Genomic DNA, 27,364 nt, shown 5'->3' on the forward strand with positions numbered 1-27,364 from the left:
ATTATTGAGGCCTGAACAACTTTCTTATAATTCCCTGGCACAAAATTGATACTGGCTTTTGTGGGGCTTTTTCTCAGCTCTCATCTACTTGGTGTTTGGTACGTGTGAATTACCTGTGTTGGATAATAAATATAGAAGTAATGTCTGTCCTGTTATTTGGACTTATGATCTACTGATGTCTGGTTTCTTCCTGAGGGGCTGTTGGCATATCATAGCAGCATTTGTTGCATCTTGAACTGTGATAAAGTAGTAGCAAGCTATCAATGAACAATGGTGTAAAACATACGATTTTAAGCGGACCTTGTGGAGTACAAGAATTATAAGACAAAGACTCTGTCCTTGAGGAACTGTCCATATATTTGTGAAGACATGTATTCATAAAGAGACACTAAATCTGCAAGGCAGGGAATAAAGGTCATATGAACAGTATAGATAATACTTGTATAAGAATAGATAATACTCAGCTGAGTGATGGCTCACACCTGTAATCCCAGCACTTTGGGAGGGCAAAGTAGGCAGATTTCATGAGCCCAGGAGTTTGAGGCCAGCCTGGGCAACATGGTGAAACCCCATATTTACAAAAAATACAAAAATTAGCCATATGTGGTGGTGCACATGTGAGGTCCCAGCTACTTGGGAGGTTGAGCTGGGAGGATCACTTGAGCCCAGGAGGTTGAAGCTGCAGTGAGCTGTGATTGTGCCACTGCACTCCAGCCTTGGCGACAGGAGTAAGGCCCTGTCTCAAAACAAAACAAAAACCTCGAAACAACAGAAAGAATAGATAATACTCTATACTTCCTGCATCTCTAAGTGTAGGTAATAGTCTTGATTCCACCTCCCTTCTCACCCTCACATCCAAACTATCACCACGAACATTCAGTTCTGTTTCCAGAATACATTGCAAATCCATCTCTTCCTTCCATTTCCATCCCCTCTGAAGTCCATCCAAGACTATATCATCTCTCTGTTGGGCTACTGTTGTAGACCCTGGCTGATGTCTCTTTTTTTTTTTGAGACGGAGTCTCGCTCTGTTGCCCAGGCTGGAGTGCAGTGGCGCGACCTCGGCTCACTGCAAGCTCCACCTCCCGGGTTCACGCCATTCTCCTGCCTCAGCCTCCCGAGTAGCTGGGACTACAGGCGCCTGCCACCGCGCCCGGCTAATTTTTTTGTATTTTTAGTAGAGATGGGGTTTCACCGTGATGTCTCTTTTTTTATTCCTATTCTTCTCCCAACCTTTCTCTACCTAACAGCCGAAGTGGTCTTTTAAAAACCTAAATCAGATTTTTCATTCCTGTACTTAAAACCCAACAAGAGCTTCAGTTGCTTTTAAAATAAAGCCCAAGATTTATAAGGCCCTGTGTGGTTTGGCTCTGCTTTTTTCTCCACCTTCATCTCATGCCAGTCTCCCTCTCACTAACTAGGCTCCTGCTACGCAGGTTGCTTTTCCCCTTTTGGAACCCACCAAGAGCTTTCTTATCTCAGGGTCTTTGCATTGGTTCTTTCATTTGATTGAAATATTCTTCCTTTGGTCCCAAACATGGCTTGCTCATTGCCATCCTTCAGGTCCTAATGAATGTGTCATTTCTTCAGAGAGATCAAATCATTCTGACTACTATTCTATTTAAAAAGTTTTTCTGGGAGGATCACTTGAGGTCAGAAATTTGAGATTAACCTGGCCAACATGATGAAACTCTTGTCTCTACTAAAAATACTAAATTAGCTGGGTGTGTGGTTGCAGGCACCTGTAATCCCAGCTACTCAGGAGGCTGAGGCAGGAGAATTGCTTGAACCCAGGAGATGGAGGTTGCAGTGAACCAAAATTGCACCACCACTGCACTCCAGCCTGGGTGACAGAGTGAGACTTCATCTCAAAAAAAAAAAAAAAAAAAAAAAAAAATTGTAGGCCGGGTGTGGTGGCTCATGCCTGTAATCCTAGCACTTTGGGAGACTGAGGCAGGCAGATCACTTGAGCTCAGGAGTTCAAGACCAGCCTGGGCAACATGGCAAAACCCCATCTCTACTAAAACTACAAAAAATTAGCCGGGTGTGGTGGTGCATGCCTGTATTCCCAGCTACTTGGGAGGCTGAGGCATGAGAATCACTTGAACCTGGGAGGCAGAGGTTGCAATGAGCTGAGATCGTGCCACTGCACTCCAGCCTGGGCAACAGAGTGAGACTGTCTCAAAACAAACAAACAAAAACAAAAATAAACAAAAAACAAACAAAAATGTTTTTTTGAAGTTGAGGCTGGTAAGATCGCTTGAGTCCGAGAGTACGAGACCAGCCTGGGCAATACAGAGAGACCCCGTCTCTACAAAAAACTGAAAAATTAGCTGGGCATGGTGGTACATGCCCGTGGTCCCAGCTCCTCGGGAGGCGGAGGTGGAAGGATTTCTTGAGCCCGGGAGGTCAAGGCTGCAGTGAGTTGTGATGGCACCACTGCACTCCAGCCTGGGCAATAGCGTGAGATCGCAACAACAGCGACAACAACAATGGAAGTTTTCCCCATCCTATCACTTAATAATAATTGTTATTATTATTTCTATATAGCATTTACCACAATCACAGTTATGTGTTGACTTATTTATTTATTTATTTATTTTTTGTCTATTGACTCTCCCTAAGCTCCATGAGGGCAGAAATCTTATCCATTTTGTTCACTGCTATAATGGCTAGCATGTACTAGGCACTCAATAAACAGGAATAAATAAACAAACGAACATGGATCTTAAAAGTTCAGAGGAAGATAGGATCCCTTTGTTAGTCATGGAGCAGATCAGGCACGGGGAAGGACTTTGCTCAGTGTAAGGGAGAAAGAGTGCACCTGCAGAAGAAGGTGTGAGTGCAAAAGCAAAGGAGAGTAAGCTGAGATGGGAGGCACGGGGACTATAGGATTTCAGAGTTGGAACAGCAGTTTTCTTTTTCTTTTTGAGACGGAGTCTCACTCTGTTGGCCAGGCTGGAGTGCAGTAGCACAATCTCAGCTCACTGCAACCTCTGCCTCATGGGTTCAAGTGATTCTTGTGCCTCAGTCTCCTGAGTAGTAGGATTACAGGCGCATGTGCCACCACGCCCGGGTAATTTTTGTAGTTTTAGTAGAGATGGGGTTTTGCCATGTTGGCCAGGCTGGTCTCAAACTCCCAGTCTCAAGTGATCTGCTTGCCTCGGCCTCCCAAAGTGCTGGGATTACAGGTGTGAGCCCCTGTGCCCGGCCAACTTTCAAGAAGCTGTGGTTGTAGGGAAAAGACATGCCTTCAACTCCTGGCCATCCCATAATTGCCTGTGTAACTTTGGATGTATCATTCAATCATTTTGAGCTGTCTTCGCCTGTACAGTGGGGACAATAACCCTTAACATGGATGGGTATTGTGAATATTAATGCTTTATACTTAGGATCCTGTTGGAATGCATATGATGACAAATGGTAGCCATTTGTACCAGGATTTCATTCAGATTCTCAGCTGAGGGTGTGCGCCAAAATTACATTTGGAGCTTTGTAGAAATTTGAATACCAAGAACCCAATTCAGTACTACTGAATCAGAAGAGTTATCTCCGGGTGGGTGTGGGACTCCAGCACGTGCATTTTTCTAAAGCTTTCCAGGGGATTCAGATGTATAGCTGTTAGAACCATGCGTTTAATCCAAGCCATGCTGAAATCCTCTCTAAATGTCTCTTGCTGAGGGATTGTTCAACTTGAATAGCTCTGTTAATGGGAAACTCACAGAGCCACAGGTCCAAGCTGCTTCCTAACGGGGCATCCACCTGAGCCTTTGAGCCTTAATCCCTAGAGAACAAGTTATTGATTTCTTATCAATTGGGTGATATTTGGTATTAATTAAAAAAAAAATCTTGCAGTCCCAACCAAAGTCATCATGCCTTCCATTATTCTTGGTCACATCCAAGATGGAAGCCAATCTGGTTATCTTTTGTACTTTTATCCCTTTTGTGTTTGTGCTTCTCTCCTAATCCAATGACTTTTCACTAGGTTCCCTCCCAGACTTCTCCACTGAGCACTTTAACCTTCCACCTTCAGTGTACATGAACCTATACCTCCAACCTCCTTAGTGATGTCCTCTCTACTTCCTGCTGTAACTGAACTCTGTCTTAAATTAGAAGATGTTTCAGATGTCAACAATGTGACTAGGCAGTCTTATGAAACATTAACTATCTCTTTGGTTGGTTGCTTGTGTACACACAAATATATTCATTCTTGGAATGCCTTGGGCCATTAAATATGTGTAAAGGTTTGATGCTGGGAAAACATGATGAGGGCCAAGGGGTCTTGTGTCTGGTGAATATGCATGAAAAGGGAACCAAAGCTCTGTGGGCAAACATGGGACATGAGAGATAGACAGGGTTGGAAATTAGATGAGATCCTGCTTTGGGAAACCTCCCTCCTGGAAATAACTCTGGAGCCCGGCAACAGACCAAGCATCCATAATGGGATGGAAAAGAGTGCAATTCCATTAAATCCACACATTATGTATCAGAGGCTTATTTAAAAGAAGCCATCTGTTTCTAAGGCCAAGGATGGCTGATGGGGGTATGGGAACAGGTTATGTGATTTTCTCTAGTTTGAATGCTGTTATCTCAATAAAAGGACTTCTGTTTAAAAAGCCTGGATGTCAGGAGGGCTTAATTTTCTTGGCTTTCTACAGACTGGGGAGAAAATCACAAATCAGAATGAATGCCTTAAGTTTTTTTTTTTTAAATTTTTTTTGCACACAAAGCAATAAACATTTTCTAAAAGTACATACAAACAAAAAGATGCATATCAAACATATTAGGAAGGTTGCCCATGGGAAGACGGGGAATAGAAATGGGGGGTGGGAATTAAAGAAAATAAATGAGAGAGGGACTTTGTATGGATCAATGATAATAACTCAATCCTCTATTTGACAAAGAAGAAGGAGAAGAAAGAGGAAGAAAAAGAAAGTGGGATAAAGGATCAGAAAGGGAGGAAAATAGAAAAAATTAGAGTACGACTCCAGGGTAGACCTGTTTTGTTGTCGCTTGGTTGGTTGGTTGGTTTGTCAGTTGTATTTTTCATATGTTTCGCCAGAATGCCTTAAGTTTTTTTTCTTTCTTTTTTTTTTTTCTCTTACCATGGAAGAACAGATTTTTTTTTTCTTTCTGTGTTTAGGTATAACTGGGACTATTGGTGACACTTGAAATTATTAGTGCCATCTTATTTTATATTTATTATACTTTCTTGAATAACATTGTATCCATGGGCACTATTGTGTGGCATGAAACATTAGTATGCTTTACTTCTTCCCTTCAACTCACTGCTCTGGTTTTATTGAAATAATTTGAAATTTTATTTTTATTATTATTTTACATTGTTCAACTTTTAGTTCTAGAACCTTTTTTTTTTTTTGAGACGGAGTCTCGCTCTGTCACCCAGGCTGAAGTGCGGTGGTGCAATCTTGGCTCACTGCAAGCTCCACCTCCCGAGTTCACGCCATTCTCCTGCCTCAGCCTCTCCGAGTAGCTGGGACTACAGGCGCCCGCCACCACGCCCGGCTAATGTTTTTTTTTTTTTTGTATTTTTAGTAGAGATGGGGTTTCACCGTGGTCTCAATCTCCTGACCTCGGGATCTGCCCACCTCGGCCTCCCAAAGTGCTAGGATTACAAGCGTGAGCCACTGCGCCCAGCCTAGTTCTAGAATCCTTTACTAATAGTTATATCAAGCTCTACAGTCACATTTAAATGATTATGGAGACATCCATACATCTTGCTGATTTCATTGTTCCTTGGTGTTTTCTCTAAAACCTGTCTGCCCTGTACACTTATTCTTATGATATTTGTTCTGATTCATCTTTTCGATTTTTTTTCCCAGAAAAGATAAACGGATCGATTTTTTAAAATTCTGAAATATCTAAAAATGACTTTCTTGGGCTCTTAAGTGAAGTATAGTTTGGCTGGGTCTAGAATGGTTATGTCATAATCTTTTACCTCTAGATAGTTCTTTGTAAATATTTAATTGTCTTTTAGTAGTCAGAGTTGTAGAGAAAAAAATTTCATATCAATTTTGTAATTCCAGGTTTGTCTCCTCCTATGCAACTGATTTTTTTCTTTGAAAGGTGCATGTAAGTTGAATCCTTAGGAGGTAAATACTTTCTCCATTAATTTGCTTTAAAAAGTTCAGAGATTTTGAATATCTTCTATTTAACAGTCAGTTGGCAATAATTGCTACAATTGCATTATCATCTATTCTGGGATTGATGGTCTGAAGATACATAGTAAAATGTACTAGAGAACTGTAATATTTAAAAGGACCCTCAGATATATTATTTCATAGATCAATGAATTCTTTATAAGTAAATAATTGCATAATTTGACTATTCTCTATGTGTGCATGTTTGGAAATTTTTTAAAATTCAGACATACTTATATTGGATTCTTTGATGGGGTTAGTGTTTTCTCTTTTCCTGTTTGAGTGGGCTCTATCACTATTAAATATTTATTTTAAAGATATGAATTGTAGGGCTGGAAGTCAGGGCTTGTAACCAGTGCTGTGTTGGTTCCCATTGCAGAGATCAACTGTGGCAACCCTCCAGAAATGCGGCACGCCATCTTGGTAGGAAATCACAGCTCCAGGCTGGGCGGTGTGGCTCGCTATGTCTGTCAAGAGGGCTTTGAGAGCCCTGGAGGAAAGATCACTTCTGTTTGTACAGAGAAAGGCACCTGGAGAAAAAGTACTTTAACATGCACAGGTACAGATTCTGTTCTTCTGGGATCCTGCTACCCAGGAACAAAACAGCCAGTGGGAGCCGAGGGCCTAAAACTATCTGATTGCTGCTTCACTCTACATACTGTACCCAGCTCTGCTATTTACCTGGTTGTGTACCTGGCTTTAGATTTGTCAGCTAAATCCTGAAGATTTAGAGGGTGGGTTGGAAAAATAAGTTGGATGGATAATGTTATGCATCCATCTTTTGAGACTTACCTTACATCGCTGTGATTCCTGTCCCCTCTGCTTGACTGGCTGAGACATTTTTCTCCATGAACCATTTTCTCAGAGGGGCATGCTCCTAACTTAACACCTGTTGACCACTTTTCAGAGAAAAGGTGGTATGATGAAAAATAGTTTTTTAATGTTTCTTAATTGTGTTAACACACATAAAACGTAAAATTTAACATCTAATGTAGTTTTATTTCTTTTTTTTGAGATGGAGTCTTGCTCTGTCACCCAGGCTGGAGTGCACTGGCACGATCTCAGCTCACTGCAACCTCCGCCTCCCGGGTTGCAGTGATCAAGTGATTCTCCTGCCTCAGCCTCCCGAGTAGCTGGGATTACAGGTGCCCGCCACCAGGCCCAGCTAATTTTTGTATTTTTAGTAGAGATGGGGTTTCACCATGTTGCCCAGGCTGGTCTCAAACTCCAGGCCTCAAGTGATCTGCCTGCCTAGGCCTCCCAAAGTGCTGGGATTACAGGTGTGAGCCACCATGCCTGGCTTACCATCTAATATAGTTTGGATGTTTGTCTCCTCCATATCTCATGCTGAAATGCGGTCTCCAGTGTTGGAGGTGGGGCCTGGTGGGAAGTGTTTGGGTCATGGGGGCAGATCACTCAGGAATGGCTTTGTATCCTCCCATTGGTGATGAGTTCTTGCTCTTAGTTCACATCAGAGCTGGTTGTTAAAAGGAGCCTGGCACCTCCTTCTCTCTCTCTGGCTCCCTCTCTTGCTGTGTGACATGCCTGCTGCCTCTTCACCTTCTGCCTCAATGGTCAACTTCCCAAGGCCCTCACCAGAAGCAGATGCTGGTGCCATGCTTCCTGTACAGCCTGCAGAACCATGAGCTGGATAAACCTCTTTCCTTTATAAATTACCTAGTCTCAGGTATTCCTTTATAGCAACATGAAACTGATGAATACACCATCTTAACTATTTTTAAGTGTGCAGTTCAGTAGTGTTTATGTATGCTCATGTTGTTGCACAACCAATCCCCAGAACTTTTTCATCTTGCAAAACTGAAACTTTATACCCATTAAACAACAACTCCCCATTTGCCCCTCCTGACAGCCCCTGGAACCTCACCCTTCTACTTTCTGTCTCTTGTGAATTTGACTGCTGTAGGTATCTCACATGGTACTTGTCCATTTGAGACTGGCTTATTTCACTAAGCATAATGTCTTTAAGATACATCCATGTTGTAACATGTGTCAACATTTCCTTTCTTCATATAGTCCGTTATATGAGTATCCCACATTTTGTTTATCCATTCATCTGTTGATGGACACTTGGGTATGTTCCATCTTTCGGCTATGATGAATAATGCTGCTATGAAATGTGTGTACAAATCTCTCTTTGAGACCTTGTTTTCAATTCTTTTGGATATATATCCAGAAGTGGAATTGCTAGTGAAAAGGAGTTTTGAGGCCTGGTGCAGTGGCTCATGACTGTAATCTCTGCACTTTGGGAGGCTGAGGCAGGTGGATCACTTGAGATCAGGAGTTCAAGACCAGCCTGGCCAACATGGCGAAACCCCATGTCTACTAAAAATACAAAAATTAGCCGGGTGCAGTGGCTCACACCTGTAATCCCAGCACTTTGAGAGGCCAAGGCAGGAGGATTGCTTGAGCCCAGGAGTTCAAGACCAGCCTGGGTGACATAGTGAGACCCCATCTCTACAAAAAATTAAAAATTTGCCAGGTGGGGTGGTGCACACCTGTAGTCCCCACTACTCGGGTGGCTGATGCAGGAGAATTGCTTGAACCCAGGAGACAGTTGTAAGCCAAGATCATGTCCCTGCACTCCAGCCTGGAGAATAGAGTGAGACTCTGTCTCAATAAAAAAAAAAGGAGTTTTGAGACTTCACTTCATATTCTAGCAATGCCATATATTAGCTGTGTGTCATTAGGCAAGGCATTCGGAGCCTCGGTTTCCTCATCTATAAAAGAGGGAAGTAAAGTCTGTTTTTCTTACCTCAGAGAGTGTTCAAAAGGAATCGAATAAGATAATCTGTGGGGCACATTTTAGAAAGCTAAAAGCACCATGCACATGTTAGTCTTTTTCCTAAAGTTGTTAGCCTCATGTGAAGATCTTCTCAGGAATCAGAAGCGTGCACTTCTACGTGATTCATTTCACACCTCTGCCTCTGAGGGACAAGGTGAGAAAAGGCAATGATTCTTACCATTTGTGATGGTTGATCAGAAGGTATGACAAATGGTTGTCACGTAGTCCCTGGGAATATATTTCTGGCTGTTGACTTGCTTGGCTCTGAAGACAAGTCTCTGAAGAGTGAAATCTCCAGGAGCTTTGATCTAGGTTTCCGGTTTGACTAGCAGCAGAATTGTGGTCTTGCCCACCAACATTTTCCATCGGAAAGTCTAGCCAGAGCAAACAAGACATGTAGGCCCCTGGGGATTATTTGTCCATAGAGCAATGGTTCATAACGATGTTGGGGATGGGAATTTGAGGAAATCTGTCCATTCATTCAATAGATATCTATTTAGCGTGCACTATATGTCAGGTACTTTGTCAGCATGACCCTCTTGGAATTTACAGTGCAACAGGGAAAACAGACATTTTCCCCAAAGATATGCACATACACATACACATATAATGTTTTACAAGTAACAAGCTGTTCCTGGACCTCTGAAATCCTTGAGTAAAACATTCTTGGGATAGATGGAAAGCTCAGCTCTGCCATTGAGGCCCTGTGTGTGCCATGCAATTTCTATATTTGGTTATCTCCATTGCGAATTCAAGAGGATGTAGGCCAGAGACTGCAATCAGAAAAACAAAGAAGGGTAGAGCTGGATGAGAACCCAGAGATATAATGCAGTCTTCTCTTAGAGAGGTCTCATTGACTTGCCCAGCCTGCACAGAGGAGCAAGGGCAAACGTGTAACTGACACCAAAGACTCTAGGGTTCCAGTCTTAATAATTGGAGCTAATGCCACGCTGGACTAGACTGATGGTCACTCCAACCTATCATGGCATTTGCAAAAGCACCTCCAAGAGTTATTTGGAGGAAGTGAGGTAGCTGCCTCCTGGAATGCTGAATTCAATGTTTGGGGAAGTATTCCCGACACAGATTAAACGCTGGAGTCACTTGGTAAGAGCTGGGTATAGCTTCTGAGCCTCAGCCATTTGCTTCATTGCTCAAGCTGCTCTGCCTCCACCATTCAGCAGTCAATGGGGGTATAAGAATTAGTCACCGCATGAAAAACCAGTGAATCTGCATGGGGCATAGTAAGCTATTAATTAGCTGATGCTTGTAGAGCACTTTGAAGAACAAACATGTTATGTAACTGCTAATTATAATTACCATCCTCAGCCTGCTACCTTTCACAAAGTCTGTGGCTCCAGCTGCAGCTGTTTCCATGGGTTTATGTGAGCTTTGATTTAGGAAAAGAAAAGGCATTCTCCCTGAGAGCTGTGATCTTTCTGTGAGGAGGCCTTTATGCCCTCAATCAGGATTGGCAGCTAAATTCAATTTCCGCAGATAAAGGGGATGATTTACATGCTGATTAATTCATGGTGCAGTGCAGATGATCTCTGGATGTGTAGATAGGAGAGGCTTCTGGTAATGTAGTGAGAGCTGCTGATTACCATGGCTCTTGCTCAGCTACCCCTCTTCTTTTTTCTTTTCCCTGTTTTTCACTTGTTACCTATTTCTTCACTCCCCTCATCCCAACTGTCTCTGTGTATTTTGTTGTTGTTGTTGTTGGAGATGGAGTCTCACTCTGTCACCCAGGTTGAAGTGCAGTGATCACAGCTCACCACAGCCTCAAACTCCTGGGCTCAAGCGATCCTTCTGCCTCAGCCTCCCAACCAGTTGGGACTACAGACATGACCCACCACGTGTGGCTAAATTTTTTTAAATTTTTTTATAGAGACGGGGGTCTCACTGTGTTGCCCAGGCTGGTCTCAAACTGCTAGCCTCAAGCCATCCTCCTGTCTCTGTATATTTTATATTTCCCTTTCTTTGTGTTCACTTTTGGCTTCCCCTCTCATCTTTTTCTACTTTTCTGCTTCTCTGAATGCCTCCTACCTCTGTCCTGTTTTCACTGTTTATCTTCCTGTTCAGTTCCAAACTGGGTAGAATAATTTATCTTTACCTGGGTTGTTTTTAATGAAGCCACTAGTCTTTGGGATTGGTAGCACAAATCGTATGTGCCTTTAATGGGGTGTGAGCTCTATCAAGCTGGTAGGACTTTTTTTTTTTCCCGGCTCCCCCTCTCCAGCAAGGCCAGTTTGGACTGGAAACTCCAGACAGCTGGGAATTAGGCAATCACTTTCGTGTCTGGAAAAACCCCAGGTGGAAGCTTGATGTTAATGAGTCGGTTTACCTCAAGATCAAAGAGACTGATTCGTTCTTGATAAGACTTTCCCTGGCTTCCATTCTGCACAGGCCATTTGGCTTTTCATATTTAGGATCTGAGTTAATGATTATAAGGCTGACGCTCACTCACTCCACGCTCTCGGACAGAGGCTGTTTATCGCTAGGATCCTTTCTGTGCCTCTAAACTGCCCTGGGCACTGCTCTGATGCCTCCAGGACTCCTGTTGGCCTCTGTCCCTTCTGTTTGGCTGGTGACCCTCTTCTCCAGCCCACTGGGTGCTCACTTGCAGCCACACACATTTCAGATGGAACAGAAAGGTCAGCCGGAATAAATGGATACATTTACATAAATAGCCACATGGCCGGATGTATTGGAATATGTGAATGAGGTTTGGACCATCAAGCATTATAGCTACTGCTGGCTGAGCATGAATGTACACACCCAGGGCTCAGCTAGGGACCTTAATGCTCGATTTCATTTCATCCTCTTAAAACCCTTTTGAAGTAAGCTTTGTTATTTTCATGTCATAGATGAGTAGTCTGAGACTCATAAAGGTTAAGTGACTTTTACATGGTCACTCAATAATTAGCAAATGGTAGAGCTAGGATTTGAACTGAGGCCTGTAAGCCCAGAAAGACCACATTCTTTCTCCTACGTCAGTGTCTTCCAAACTTGAATTATTTGTATACCACCCTGACACAATGTTTGCCATAATAAGAGTATTATTTACTTAGAATGTTTCCTTAAACAACCTAACCTTACATTTATAATTAAAATTTATTAAGGACAATATATGTGATCTCATGAGTTTGATGAAGTAGGTGTATTTTTCTGATATACACAAAAACTGATACATAGCGAACAGATAAAAATGTATTCCTGGCTGGGCGTGGTGGCTCACGCCTGTAATCCCAGCACTTTGGGAAGCCGAGAGTGGGGGATCACCTGAGTTCAGGAGTTGGAGACCAGCCTGGCCAACATGGTGAAACCCCGTCTCTACTAAAGATACAAAAATTAGCTGGGTGTGGTGGCACGCATCTGTAGTCCCAGCTACTCAGGAGGCTGAGGCCGGAGGATCACTTGAACTCAGGAGGCGGAGGTTGCAGTGAGCTGAGAACACGCCACTGCACTCCATCCTGGGCGACAGTGCAAGACTCCGTCTCCAAAAAAGAAAAAAAGTATTCGTATGCCACCAAAAATCATCCCAAAGTGTGCAATACATTTTACACTAACGTACTCTAAGCCATGCTACTCCTACTTATTTTATGTGAATCTAAGACTTCAAAGAAAGAAAGGAAACACATTAAAACTTTTATAGCCAAACATACATTTATTCAAGTAGCCACTGTGAGAAGCCATACCCTGATTTCTGTGGTGCTGCCATTATCATCATGCGTTTGCCTTGGAATCCTATTTGAGAATGGCCTTTGGAGGTAGTTTATGAGCCATATTAGAAGATCAGTTACATTCCTTTTGAAATCAGATGCTGTTTTGACTAGAAATGATGCTAAGCTTGCTTGACCATCTGTTTGGGTCACCTGGATTTATTCTGCATGACCTTTTGCTGTTTCCAAAAATAAAGAAAAAGGATATAAAATTGTAAACCAAGGGAGTACACTAGACCAGCCCCTGTCCTTGCACAGTGGGACTTCTGAAAGAGTAGTCTGGGCTCACTGTCTTGTTCCCTCCCCTCCTATGCTCTTCTCAGCCTACTGGGGGGAAACCAGGCATCGAACACCCCCATTTCACTGTAGCATCTCACCAAGGTCACTGATGACCACCTAACTGCCAACTTCATGTTCCAGTTTCAGCTGTCATTCTTCTCAGCCTTTCCACAACATTTAGCATCGTTGATCATTTATCCATCCATTCAACCAGCCAACCAAATAATATATAGTTTTTAATATCTATATTTAAGGCACTGTACTAGGGCCTGAGGATAGAGAGAGAAACATGATCTTTGCCATCGTAAAGTTACATTCAGGAGGGGTGGTCATTATATAATGACTTACATATTTAGTTACAAATGTGTTAAGTACCACATACAGCAATACTAGATGCTAACAAAATACCAACATACATAACATTACGTATATCTATATATATACTTAACATTATGTATATGTACATGTGTGTACACACACACACACACAGAGTAAAGCAAAACAAAGGCACTTGCTTTATCACCCACTGAGATTTTCTTTCCCCAAATCCAGTGAGAGTTCTGCTGGACACTGTGGGGGCCTCCTTCTTTTAAGCCAGAGAGGCCACTGTGTTCTACAGCTGGACAGGCCAAGGGCCTGCTCTTCCCACCTCTACCCAAAGTCAAACCACACATCTAATCCTGATGCCGTGGGCACTCCACGAGGGGAGAACAGCCGTGTGAGAGGAGAGAGGGAGATGGAGTTTGCACCCTCTGCCTTGACCTGCTCCAAGCCCTTCTTGGCTAGGGGATGAGGAGGCTGTGGGAGACTGGTGGGAAGGAAGGCTGATAATTTTCTTAAAAATTTTTTTATTTTTATTTTTTAGGGACAGAGTCCTGTTGTATCACCTGGGCTGGAGTGCAGTGGCACGATCTCAGCTCACTGCAACCTCCGCCTCCCAAGTTCAAGCGATTCTCGTGCCTCAGCCTCCCGAGTAGCTGGGATTACAGGTGTGCACCATCACACCTGGCTAATTTCTCTATTTTTAGTAGAGACATGTTTTCGCCATGTTGGCCAGGCTGGTCTTGAACTCCTGGTCTCAAGTAATCCGCCTGCCTTGGCCTCTCAAAGTGCTGAGATTACAGGTGTCAGCCACTGTGCCTGGCCTTGGAAGGCTGAGAGACACTCTTTCAAGTCCTTCCTTTCCTTCCTAGACATCAGTCACTCTACCAGCCTCCTGCCTGTCTTCTGCATTGCCTTTCTCCTCTGGTTCCCTCCTGGGTTTCGGTGTTTCCCAGTGTTCTTCCATTGGGCCATTCACTGTCTCTGTCCTACCTGCATATCTCACCTGCACCAATGCCTTCAACTACCATTCACAGATCCATGACTTTCAAGAGTACTTTTTCCCTACGTAGTCAGCAGATAACATCGTCACAGCCCAGTGCCTGGCATGGCAGGATGCTTGGCATTTGATAATCACTCAGTTAGTAGTGAGCAGGGAATGAAAGAGCCCCGGGACAGCTCCAAAGAGGACTTCCAGAAATGTTTTCAGTTATCAGCACTATTGGAATGAGGGCATATAGTCTCCATTAAAAGGGCAGCATTAATATAGATGTTGAATATCTGATTCATTTATAAAGGAGTCTTTCCAACTAATTTGTAGGCACCTGGAGGGAAAAGCAACGAAACTTTGTTAAACTGCTCCCTGGGATGAAATATCTGACACCCCTATAATTGGATCTGTGTCCCATCTGTGCAGAGAGCATGGCACAGGCTGGAGGCAGATGGCATCTTTGAGATGCCATTTACAGTTGTCATAGTGAATGAGCAAGAAGGAAGGACAAGAAAGAAAACTCCTTTCTAATCTCTGCTTGGATGACAAAGGAACTGAGAGTAAGAAGGAAATTTGCTTTGCTGGCAACTCAGAGAGAAGATGAGGGCTAGGCTGGTGCCTTTTCTTTCTGGACCAGGTGGTGAGTTAGCATCAAAGGGATGTGTAAGTGAGCAGAGATGCCAAGAGCTCTGGGGCTTTGAAGGGCAACAAAGAGGGTAGAGGCCAGAAATATCTGGGGCTTGTTCAGGCTGATAAAAGACTGGTACCAACATCATCTTTATGCTACCCAAGGAGGCGAACTGATAAGGTCATTGTGTCTCCTAGGGTACCTATGCTCATAATTGGAGTATTTCTTTTCTTTTTTTTTTCTTTTTTTTCTTTTCTTTTTTTCTTTTTTTGCAATGGAGTCTCATTCTGTCTCCCAGGTTGCAGTGCAGTGGCACAATCTTGGCTTACTGCAACCTCTGCCTCCCGGATTCAAGCAATTCTCATGCCTCAGTCTCCCAAGTAGCTGGAATTACAGGCGTGTATCACCACGCTCGGCTAATTGTTTTGTATTTTTAGTAGAGACAGGGTTTCACCATGTTGCCTAGGCTGGTCTCAAACTCCTGACCTCAAGTGATATGCCCATCTCAGCCTCCCAAAGTGTTAGGATTACAGACGTGAGCCACTGCACCCACCTGGCCCACAATTGGGGAGTATTTCTTTGATTTCAAGTTGTGTGTGTTCTAGGGAGAAATACTGATATGGAGATCCAGGAATGCTGCAGACAGCCATAGGTGGCCTTTCTGGTCTCTCGGCAGGAGTTTGCCTATTTTCCCTTCTCTGCCTTCATTGATTTTCACTTGCTAATAGATGACCTGGGCTTACCCAAGACCAGGTCATGTGGGACACAGAATGTAGGCATTGCTGCTGAAGGGATGATTTAGTAAAGATGTAAACTCTTCTTTGGGCAGAGAGATCAGTAGATCTGGGTCAATCCAAAGCTAGTATTGGTTCTGAGTACAGGAGAAGAGGATTGGCCCTACAGGTAGGTACTTAAGGTGCAGGCTTCCTTTTGCACTTGGAGACTGCGAAGAGATTCACTAGAAGGGAGAAACAGGAGCTGGATTGTGGAGAGTCATTTTCTGAGATGAAGAATTAGCTTTCTCACTCTTCTTAGATGGGAGCCTTTCATTGGGTTTATATTTATTATGCAGTAGAGAATCAAATCCCAGGCACCAGGAGTGGGAACCAAGGGCAGTAAAGCAGGGAAAGAAGGAGAGTCAGCATATGATGCCTGATTGTACTGGTCTCCACAGAGGGTGGGCATTACCCCATCTGTGTGACAGTGTCCTTAGACGCTGAAGAAACTAAGTCTTTGTTGGATAGCCCTTCAGAGGAAAGAAAGGAGGAAGGATTTCTCTACCAGCTCCTGTCCCCATGGGATTTTAACTCCCCTGCACTTCCAGATGGCACGTGCTGGGGTGTGGATGCTGCAGCAGGGAAGCCCCAGAATAGGAGGCAAGACCTGGTCATGTTGTCAAAACCCATGCAGGGATGGGACAAGGAGCAGGGGAAGCTGAGAGAGGCTGAGGAGTTCTTAAGAGGTGTCTGCTTCAATGGGAAGGCTTGAACTGGGGCTGTGGAATATCCCTTTTTGCTGACATGAGGATAACTTTCTCTGGGAATAATTGTATGATAGCTTCTGTCTGCAGGAATTTTGTTTGTTTTTGTTTTTGTTTTTGAGATGGAGTCTCACTCTGTCACCCAGGCTGGAGTGCAGTGGCAGGATCTTGGCTTACTGCAACCTCTGCCTCCCGTGTTCAAGTGATTCTCCTGCCTCAGCCTCCCAAGTAGCTGGGACTACAGGCATGCACCACCATGCCCAGCTAATTTTTGTATTTTTATTAGAGACGGGGTTTTGCTATGTTAGCTAGGCTGGTCTTGAACTCCTGACCTCAGGTGACCAACCTGCCTTGGCCTCCCAAAGTGCTGGGATTACAGGCGTGAGCCATTGCACCAGCCCTGTTTGTTTTTGATAGTATTGTAAATGAAATTGTTTTCTTAATTTCATCTTTGGACTACTCATTGCTAGTGTATAGAAATACAATAGATTTTTGTACATTGGCCTTGTATCCCGCAACCTCACTGACCTCCTTTCTCAGCTCTAATACTTGTTTTGGTGTGGATTCCTTAGAGTTTTATATATAGAAGTATATAAGATCATGTCATTTGCAAGTAGAGATAGTTTTGCTTGTCTGTAGGAAGTTTATTTTATTTTATTATTTTTGAAATGGAGTTTTGCTCCGTCACCCAGGGTGGAGTGCAGTGGTGCAATCTCAGCTCACTGCAACCTCTGCCTCCCAGCTTCAAGCGATTCTCCTGCCTCAGCCTTCCAAGTAGTTGAGATTACAGGCATGTGCCACCGCGCCCTGCTAAGTTTTGTATTTTTAGTAGAGATGGGGTTTCACTATGTTGGCCAGGCTGGTCTCAAACTTCTGAGCTCAGATGGTCCGCCAACCTTGGCCTCCCAAAGTGCTGAGATTACAGGTGTGAGCCACTGCACTCGGCTGGGAATTTGATTTCAAAGAAATAAAAAGCTAGATCCCCTTTCGTTCTTCCTGTCTGAACAACCACTTGCGGGTTGACTGGGACTGTTGAAAACTATGTTACCTCAGGGAACCAAGACCTTCGTATGGTTTCCCACATTGTTGAATTCATTACCTGGAATATATGCAGAATATTTAAAAGAAGCAGAACAACCCAGAGGAATCAGTGGCCTCCTGATAGACCAGGATTAAATAGCTTCAGTTACAGGAGTCCCAGAAGTACCTAAGAACCTTGTAGAGAATTTCTTTAGTTTGCCCCAACCTGTTTCTGAGGCGTGGTCCTGTGTGATGAGACATGTCATTTTCCCCCATGGGATAGCAGTGACTTGAAGGAGTTTCCCATCATTCCACTGGGAAGAGAAAGGTGGAAGCAGGTCTTACTTGTGCAGTTGCAGGGAAGGTCTCACTGAGGACCCAGCTCTGGGCCTTGTTCCATTCTACCAGAGTGGAATGCCAGTGGCATCCAGTGGCCTGTCAGGTGAATCACAGGTTAGAATTCTGACCTATACCCAAGCAGGAATCATTCCTTTCCCTCTAAGTCAGGTAATGGGCCACGCTCATTCATGATGAAGAGAAGTTGGGTGATTGGCTTGGGAGAGCTTGCATCGCCTGACTCGGTGTCTGCCTCTGAGGATGAATGGTGACCAGCAGAGATACCAGCTGTGCAGATAGACTGATCTGTAGAATTTTCCTAAAGCCCATTGATGCATTTTGTGAGTTGACTGCCTTTTTCTCTTTTAGAAATTCTGACAAAGATTAATGATGTATCAGTGTTTAATGATACCTGTGTGAGATGGCAAATAAACTCAGGAAGAATAAACCCCAAGATCTCATATGTGGTAAGTAAAGTGATCTACTTTTTCCTGCTAGGACAGACACGTCACCCATGGGAATATGAGTCAGAGGGACTTGCTTCCGTGAGAGCTTCTCAATCTAATTGCTTTTTTTTTTTTTTTTTTGAGACAGTCTCACTCTGTTGCCCAGGCTGGAGTGCAGTGGTGGGATCTCAGCTCACTGCAACCTCGGCCTCCCGGGTTCAAGCGATTCTCCTGCCTCAGCCTCCTGAGTAGCTGGGATTACAGGTGTGCACCACCATGCTTGGCTAATTTTTTGTATTTTCAGTAGAGATGGGGTTTCACCACGTTGGCCAGGCTGGTCTCGAACTTCTGACCTCAGGTGATCCACCTACCTCGGCCTCCCAGAGTGCTGGGATTATAGGCATGAGCCACCGCGCCTGGCATCAATCTAATTGCTTTCTGATCCCATTGTCATTTAAAAAGAGTGGACGGAATTTTTGAAGATATCTGGATGATTTCGTTATTTTGCATTTTGTGTTTAACATATTTGTCATTCAGCAGGGTGCATGTGTGGGGGATGCATTTATATTTGGCATCCTCACGATTGCTTGTTTCCAAGCAGTTGTATTTCACTCCCCCAGAGCAAGCCCGGGAGCATCTGCTGACTTGGTCCTCAGGTTGCAATTGTCTCCATTTGATCATTTGTGTGCAGGAGAGCACTTCCTAGGGAGATTGCTCATTTATGTCTCCTCTAGGGGTTTAATATTCACTGGGCTGATCAGACTTTATCAGCAGACCAGGTTTACCTTACGAATGCTCCCTGGCTGAGCAGCGCGGTATAAAATGGAATAGTAGGAGAATGGGCTCCAGCGCCACAAATCCTGGATTGTTTTGACTGGAGTCAGAGTGGGTTCTCTTGTCTTTTCCTCTCAAAGATATCCATTAAAGGACAACGGTTGGACCCTATGGAATCAGTTCATGAGGAGACAGTCAACTTGACCACAGACAGCAGGACCCCAGAAGTGTGCCTATCCCTGTACCCAGGCACCAACTACACCGTGAACATCTCCACAGCACCTCCCAGGCGCTCGGTGCCAGCCGTCATCGGTTTCCAGACAGTTGGTAGGTGGAGGTGAAGTCTCATTTCCTCCTAGAAAATGCTAAGCACAGAATGTGGGGAAGTATGCTGCAGAATCAGCTGGGCAAGAGGGCTCCTATTTGCTGTCTGAGATTTATACTTAGATGTAGTTGCTCCAGCCGCAGAACTAGAGCAGGTGGAGAGATCCGTATCCTCTTGGTACCAGGCTGAATGAGCTCTAGGGTATTTTTTCTCAGCTGAGCCCTCCGGGAGAGGTGGAAAGTAATAAAAAGGCATTTAAAAGGAAAACATTAGGTGATGATCAGTCCACTCTTAAATATCCAAGGCAACAGAGGGTAGCCATTTGGCTTATCTTTGGTAGTAAACTCAAGTCTTTTCTGGCCAGGCGTGGTGGCTCACGCCTATAATCCCAGCACTTTGGGAGGCTGAAGCGGGTAGATCACTTGAGGTCAGGAGTTCCAGACTAGCCTGGCCAACATGGCAAAACCCTATCTCTACTGAAAATAGAAAAACTTAGCTGGGTGTGGTGGCACACACCTGTAGTCCCAGCAACTCGGGAGGCTGAGGCACAAGAATCATTTGAACCCAGGGGGCAGAAGTTGCAGTGAGTGAGCCGAGATTGTGCCACTGCACTCCTGCCTGGACAACAAGCAAGACTCTGTCTCAAAAAAAAAAAAAAAAAGTCATTTCTTGCTCTTGCGTGTGAAAGAGGAGATGCCAGGGAGGCTGACCCAGCAGCTTTAAAGGGATCAAGTTGAGAGTGGGGAAGAGGAAGCAGGGGCACCCCTAGGGTGCAGGAGGGTAGGTGTTAGCTGAAAAAAGGAGTGGAAGGAAGGAGCTTTAAGAAGTAGAAATAAACCTCATTTTACATAATTGTCACATGGGTTTTTAACAACATTGTGACAATTACAGGAAGTTAAAAAAAAAAGCTCTGGTTATGGGTATGAGGACTAATTAAATACCTTGTAGACAGGTGGGGCACAGTGGCTCATGCCTGTAATCCCTGCACTTTGGGAGGCTGAGGAGGATTGCTTGAGGCCAAGAGTTTGAGGTCAACCTGAGCAACACAGTGAGACCCCATCTCTACAAAAAAAAAAAAAAAAAAAGAAAATTTAGCCTGGTGTGATGGTGCATGCCTATAGTCCCAGTTACTCGGGTGGCTGAGGCAAGAGGATCACTTGAACCCAGGAGTTCAAGGCTGCAGTGAGCTATGATCATGCCACTGCACACCAACCTGGGTGACAGGGCAAGACCCTGTCTCAGAAAACAAACAAAAAACCCTGTAGACAAACCTTGACAAGTAATTGATGTCATTTATTTATTTATTTTTTGAGATGGAGTCTCGCCCTGTCACCCAGGCTGGAGTGCAGTGGTGCGATCTCGGCTCACTGCAATCTCTGCTTCCTAGGTTCAAGCGATTCTCCTGCCTCAGCCTTCTCAGTAGCTGGGATTACAGGCACCCACTACCATGCCTGGCTATTTTTTTATTTTTAGTAGAGACTGAGTTTCACCATATTGGCCAGGCTGGTCTTAAACTCCTGACCTCAAGTGATCTGCCCACCTCAGCCTCCCAAAGTGCTGGGATTATAGGCGTGAACCACCACAGCTGGCCGATGTCATTTATTATTTTGGGGGAGTTGAGAAAGTTCTTAATTAGCTGTTTGCTATCCCACTTAAACTGTACCTTAACCCGAGTAGCTGGGAAGTGACACAGATTCAGCAGAAATAGTTAAAAAAGTCTGCCAATCTTAACAATATAAAACCAACTATGAGATTATACAAATTAGGTCTCTTGACATTTGCATATAAGTAAAACAAAATTAATTCTTTGCAAGTAAATAATATGCAGGCAAAGATATTATAAAATTAATATGGTAACTAATCAGAGAAGCCTTACAAAATTATTAGTAAACTACTATAGGGAAATGTCTTTAAAAGATCATCACTCACCTGTCACTGTTCAGTGAGGATGACAGGTTGCTGTTTGGCGTCAGCTGTTTTTACTAATATCCAATTACCTGTTCAAGTTCCTTTCCCTTGGGAAACACATGGTCTTTGGAGTCAGGCAGATCCGGTTTTGCATCTTAACTCTGTATTGAAGAGTTGGCTGATCATGGCTGAGTTATTTAATGTCTCTGGACTAAAGGGAATTGGATTTTATTTGCAAGTTAATCTAGAGAGAATTAGGATTTATGTTGAGCCGTCCTAACTGGGAGCAAGGTATGTTTCCACATTTACTCACTGTCTACTCTTCTGTTTATTTGTGCACTGTTATAAAGACTTGTCATTCTTTGCCTCTAGATCCTGGACATTCTGTTGTCTGATTTCATTATCAGAGTTATGCTATTTTCCTTAAAATGAATTGGGAAGTTTTCCATTGTTTTTCCCTCTGGAATACTTTATATCACGTTGGAATTATTCCCTTCCTTTAAAGTTGAACATTTTCTCAAAAGGTCGTTGAAGCATCACCCCTTTCAGGAGATGATTCTTTGACAACTTTGTCAATTTCTTCCATGATTTTGGGTCGTTTATGTTTCTGACATTTTCTTGAGTCAATTTTTATATTTTTCTAAAAAATGTATATTTGGTTGATATATTACACATATTGGCAGAATGTCATATGGAATATTTGCTTACATCTCCTCTGGGGTTATAGGTTATATAATTCCAGGTTTTTCTGACTCCTAAGTTTGGTTCTTTCTCTTTTTAGAGGTTGATTGGTTGGGTTGTGTGTTTTATTACTATATTTTTTTCCCCAAGGAATGAACTCTTGGGTTTTAAAATTGTTTTTCTTTTTCTAACTCACTAATTTCTCCTCTTGTTTATATCTTTCCTTCTCCATGTTTCTCTCTCTCTCTTTTTTTTTTTTTTTGAGACACCCAGCTCTGTCACCCAGGTTGCAGCACAGTAGTGCAATCACGGCTCACTGCAACCTTGACCTCCCGGGCTCAAGTGATCCTCCCACCTCAGCCTCCCAAGTAGCTGGGACTACAGGCATGCACCACAAGGCCTGGCAAATTTTTGTATTTTTTGTAGAGACAGGGTTTCACCATGTTACCTAGGCTGGTCTTGAACTTCTGGGCTCAATTGATATGCCTGTCTCTGCCTCCCCAAGTACTGGGATTATAGGTGTGAGTCACGGTGCACAGCTCCTATTTCTGTTAAATTGGTTATATTGTTCTGTTTCTAAATTCTTGAGTTGAGTGCATAACGAAATTCAACTTATTTTCATTCTTTTCTGTTTGATAATAAAAGTCTTTAATGTTTCTTTCTCCCTTGCAGATTTGAGCTTTGGCAGAATTCTTTAGGCATTGATACATGTTTCAAGGCATGATATAATATTGATACATGTTTCAAGGCAGATAAAATATTCTGATTTTCTGTTTGACGGAATAATTATTTATGAGTGTTTTTTTTTTTTTTTTTTTTTTTTTTTTTTTTTTTGAGACGGAGTCTCCCTCTGTCGCCCAGGCTGGAGTGCAGTGGCACGATCTCGGCTCACTGCAAGCTCCGCCTCCCGGGTTCATGCCATTCTCCTGCCTCAGCCTCCCGAGTAGCTGGGACTACAGGCGCCCACCACCGCGGCTGGCTAAGTTTTTGTATTTTTAGCAGAGACGGGGTTTCACTCTGTTAGCCAGGATGGTCTCGATCTCCTGACCTCGCGATCCACCTGCCTCGGCCTCCCAAAGTGCTGGGATTACAGGCGTGAGCCACCGCGCCCAGCCATTTATGAGTGTTTTAATATGTGTTCTCTTTACCCTTACTTTCAAAGCATTATATAATTACTATTATGATTTCCTCTTTGAATAATTAATTATAAGCATCGTATACAGTGGTAGATTTTTTCTTTGTAACATTTATACTGTGTTGTTGTTTTCTAGTTTTATTACATTTTGGTATGTTTGGAGGATTTATTGACATTTTCTTGGGCCTTACCATTTGGCAAAGTTTGGTAATTTCAGTAGGTGCTAGATAATAAGGTAGTGTTTGCCTGTAAGGGGAATAAGATCATTATTAAGTCAACTTTATTAATAAGGTTATTCAGGACTTCTGGTTTTTGTTTATTTTTAACATGGATTGCCATTTTCTGTTCGTCTTAGAAATTCTTATTGGTTTGTTTCACACATTTTGATATGATTTTTATGTTCATGACTGATATCTTTATTATAGATTCTTTTGCTAGTAACAAATGGCTTATTTTAGCCTGTTTAATACCTTTGCCTTGAATTATATATTGAAAGCAATATTGTTTTCTGAATTTATTTGTGCTTGCATTTGCATGATATGCCTTTGTCTACTTTTTTTCCTTCTTGAAAGCTATCTGAATAATATTACTATAAATGTACTCTAGGAGGCAGCATGTATGGAGAGCCTTTCTGGAAAACTTTTATTTTTGGTTAGATAAGTTATCCAACTTACATCATTGTTATTTGTGATATGATTTTCCTTTCATCTGTCTATTTATTTATTTATTTATGAGACAGAATCTCACTGTGTCACCCAGGCTGGAGTGCAGTGGTGTGATCTTGGCTCACTGCAACCTTGGCCTCCTGGTTTTAAGCGATTCTTGTGCCTTAGCCTCCTGAGTAGCTGGTACTGCAGGTGTGAGCCACCACGTCCGGCCTCTTTTTTCTTTCTTTTATTTATTTATTTTTTTTTTGAGATACGGTCTACCTCTGTTGCCCAGGCTGGAGTTCAGTGGTGCAACCATGGCTCACTGCAGCCTTGACCTTCCAGGCTCAAGCAATCCTCCCACCTCAGCAACCAAGTAGCTGGGACCACAGGTGTGCAGATCACTTAATTTTTTCATTTTGTAAAGACAAGCTCTCACTATATTGCCCAGGCTGGTCTTGAACTCCTGGCCTCAAGGAATCCTCCCGCCTCAGCCTCTCAAAGTGCTTGGATTACAGGTGTGAGCCACTGCGCCTGGCCTGTTTTTTCCCTTTTTAATGCTACTTTGCTGTGTCTTTTGTTTTCTTTTTGTTACACAGATTTTCTTTTCCAGTGAGTCAGATAGTATAGATTTTGTTTTCTTTTCTACAAGTGATCACATTTAAAAAAGACAAATTCTATTTGAGTGTGTATTTCTTTTTTTACCAGTGTTAAGACTGAAATATTGTTCACTTTTCCCTGAAGGAGATAAGTTAGCATTCCTTTTATTTTTAAAACTTCCTTTTATTTCTTCCCCTCTCTCTTCTCTTAGGTTATTGGTTTAGTATAGCATTATATTACCAGCTTCTTATTTTTAACGTGTATTATCTCTTCAAAGAGCTCACTCTTATATTGATTTATAGAAACCTTGGTAGTGATGATTTAACTTTGGGTATGTGTTTTAATAGTTTCAGTGCTTACTGACAGTCTTTTCAAATCACGTTCTCTATTATTTCTCTATCTCTATTTCTCTCTCTGTATGGTGATTTGCCTCTCCCCAGGGAGGGAATGGGATACTTTCTGAGTCCACGATGATCTGAGAATGTCTTTTGTTGCCTTCACATGTGAATGAAAGCTCAATTGAAGATAAAATTCTTGGGTCATAAACTTTTGTTCTTGGAATTCTAGAAGTATTTCATATTGACGTTGGGAACTGGAAGCTTTGAAAGAAGAGTTAGAAGAAGGTGTGACTTTCTTTTAAAAAAAAAAAAAACCCTGGCCAGGTGTGGTGACTCATGCCTGTAATCCCTGCACTTTGGAAGGCTTAGGTGGGCGGATCACCTGAGGCCAGGGTCAACATGGCGAAACTCTGTCTCTACTAAAAATACAAAAATTAGCCGGGGGTGGTGGTGTGTGCCTGTAGTTCCAGCTACTCAAGAGTCTTAGGCACGAGAATTGCTTGAATACGGGAGGCAGAGGTTGCAGTAAGCCAAGATCGCACCACTGTACTCCAGCCTGGGCAACAGAGTGAGACTGTCTCAAATAAATAAATAAAATATAAAAAATTCTATGTAAGCAATTTGATTTTAAGCTTGTGTATCATGAAGGCTTCTTTAGCCATGAAATTTAAGACATTAATCATTTATTAATGTACCCAGCAAATGTTTATTTACCACCTATTATGTGTCTGATGTTTTTTAGGCATTGAGAATTCGATAGTGACACAGAATTCATGAGGTTTCCTTCATGAAACCTCCGTCTGGGTAGTGGGCAGATAGAGATGTTCATGTTTTGCACTAAGTTTTCCTAGTACCCTGTGAGTTGTTGTTGTTGTTGTTGTTGTTTTGAGACTGAGTCTTATTCTGTCACCCAGGCTGGAGTGCAGTGGCATGATATTGGCTCATTGCAACCTTCGCCTCCTGTGTTCAAGAGATTCTTGTGCCTCAGCCTCCCGAGTGGCTGGGATTACAGGCATGTGTCACCATGCCCAGCTAATTTTTGTATTTTTAGTAGAGACGGGGTTTTACCATGTTGGCCAGGCTGATCTCAAACTCCTGACCTCAAGTGATCCACCCATCTTGGCCTCCCAAAGTGCTGGGATTACAGGCGTGAGCCACCATGCCCAGCCCCCTGTGAGTTTTTTGGTCTTTAGAATTTGGTTTAACTATATATTAGGAACATTTTCTTTTATTACATCTCTGATTATTGCTTTTTTTTTTTTTACAGTTTGTTTTTTGCTCTTCAAATACTCCTATGTGGCATTGCTTGTTCGTCCACACTGGTTTCCCATTTTCTCCTCTTTATTGTCCATGTCTTTTTCCTCTGCCTTCTTTGAATATATAACAAGTTTGTTCTCTATTTGCACTTACACAAATATGCATTTTTGCATTGACATTTCCTATCTTTACCATTTCCAGTGCACTTTAAATTCTGCTGTTGCACTTTCATTTCCTTTTCTTTGGGTCTCATCTAGTTCCCTTTTTATTTCTGCTTCTCTCTACCAGTTTCCTCTTAGCTGTCACGTTCTCTTATTATCTAATCCTTTATCTCTTGTTTGAATCTATTTTTAAAATTTTTATTGAACCGTATGAAACAGATGCTGCCTAATTTTACCATTCTTTTGCTCAATATTTTCTTTTTTATAAATATGCTCATTCTTTGTCTGCCAAGCACAATTTTCCTTTCCTTCCCTCTCCTTCTTTGTAGAATCGTTTTGCAGTTTTTTTGCCCCCTTCTGCATTACTTATCCTTAGAAGATAAAAGTTCTGTCTAGGTCTGATATTTCCCTCATAATAAAATGAATGGCCTTCCCTTTGATCTTCCTTTTCATTGGATAATGTTAGTATGTTTATGTCAGATCTCAGTATGAAGGATTTACTGCTGGTTGGGTGACCCAGTGTCCTTTGGGCAGCAGCTGTGAGAAAGCCCACCACCCCGTGCTTTATTTCTGAGCATTTTGCTATGATTGGTGAAGCTGTTGGCTTTGGGCCTGGCTTCTTTATGGCATTACAGCCTACCAAGGCAGGAAAGAGGCAAGCCCCTTCTGTCAACCCAGGCTCTCTGCCAGATGGTACCTTCAGGTCCTGAGGCCTCTACTTCGAAGTCCTTCCCCATTACTAATCTACAGTGGGCTAAAGAAGGACTATTATTATTATTATTACTATTATTATTATTAGCAGTAGTAATAGTAGTATATATACTTTTTTTTTTAATATATGCCTTGTTGCCTATCAGATTGCCTGGTGAGGTTAGGGGTGTGGTGGTTCATGCCTGTAATCCCAGCACTTTGGGAGACTGAGGCAGGTGGATGGCTTGAGTCCAGGAGTTTGAAACCAGCGTGGGGACATGTTGAAACTCTATTTCTACAAAAGAAACCCCCAAAATTAGCTGGGCTTGGTGGTGCCTGCCTGTAGTCCCAGCTACTCAGGAGGCTGAGGTGGGAGGATTGCTTGAGCCCAGGAGGTGGAGGTTGCAGTGTAGTCTGGGTGACAGAGTGATACCCTGTTTAAAAAAAGAGAGAGAGAAGAAGAAGAATTGTCAGGTGAGCTCTTAAAAAAATACAGATGTCGAAGCATTACTTCAAATCTGCTGATGTCTGGGTGATTCTGATGTGCAGTTTGGGAACCACTGGGCTAAATGGCTCCAGATGGAGCATGGGTCATTGATTTGTCCTGTGACCTGTCTTGATTTTTCCATGGGCTCTAGTTCTCCTCCAGTTCTTTCTTTTGAAA

At 42.9% G+C, this 27,364-nt stretch overlaps 1 protein-coding gene across 13 annotated transcripts in view; it reads left to right on the top strand.

Moving 5' to 3' along the window:
- SUSD1 (sushi domain containing 1) overlaps nt 1-27,364 on the top strand; it is a 180,932-nt gene that overhangs the window by 87,439 nt on the left and 66,129 nt on the right. For 10 of the 13 annotated variants that reach the window (XM_055271447.2, XM_055271452.2, XM_063636090.1 and 7 more), the window contains 3 exons: nt 6,541-6,720; nt 18,108-18,205; nt 19,099-19,285. In XM_055271447.2, coding sequence (XP_055127422.2) covers nt 6,541-6,720; nt 18,108-18,205; nt 19,099-19,285 — 465 coding nt within the window. The remainder of the gene's footprint in view (nt 1-6,540; nt 6,721-18,107; nt 18,206-19,098; nt 19,286-27,364) is intronic. The other 3 variants (XM_063636093.1, XM_063636095.1, XM_063636096.1) reach the window with 1 other exon arrangement.

The sequence above is a fragment of the Symphalangus syndactylus genome, chromosome 3 (assembly GCF_028878055.3).
Source record: "Symphalangus syndactylus isolate Jambi chromosome 3, NHGRI_mSymSyn1-v2.1_pri, whole genome shotgun sequence".
Taxonomy (NCBI): Eukaryota; Metazoa; Chordata; class Mammalia; order Primates; family Hylobatidae; genus Symphalangus; species Symphalangus syndactylus.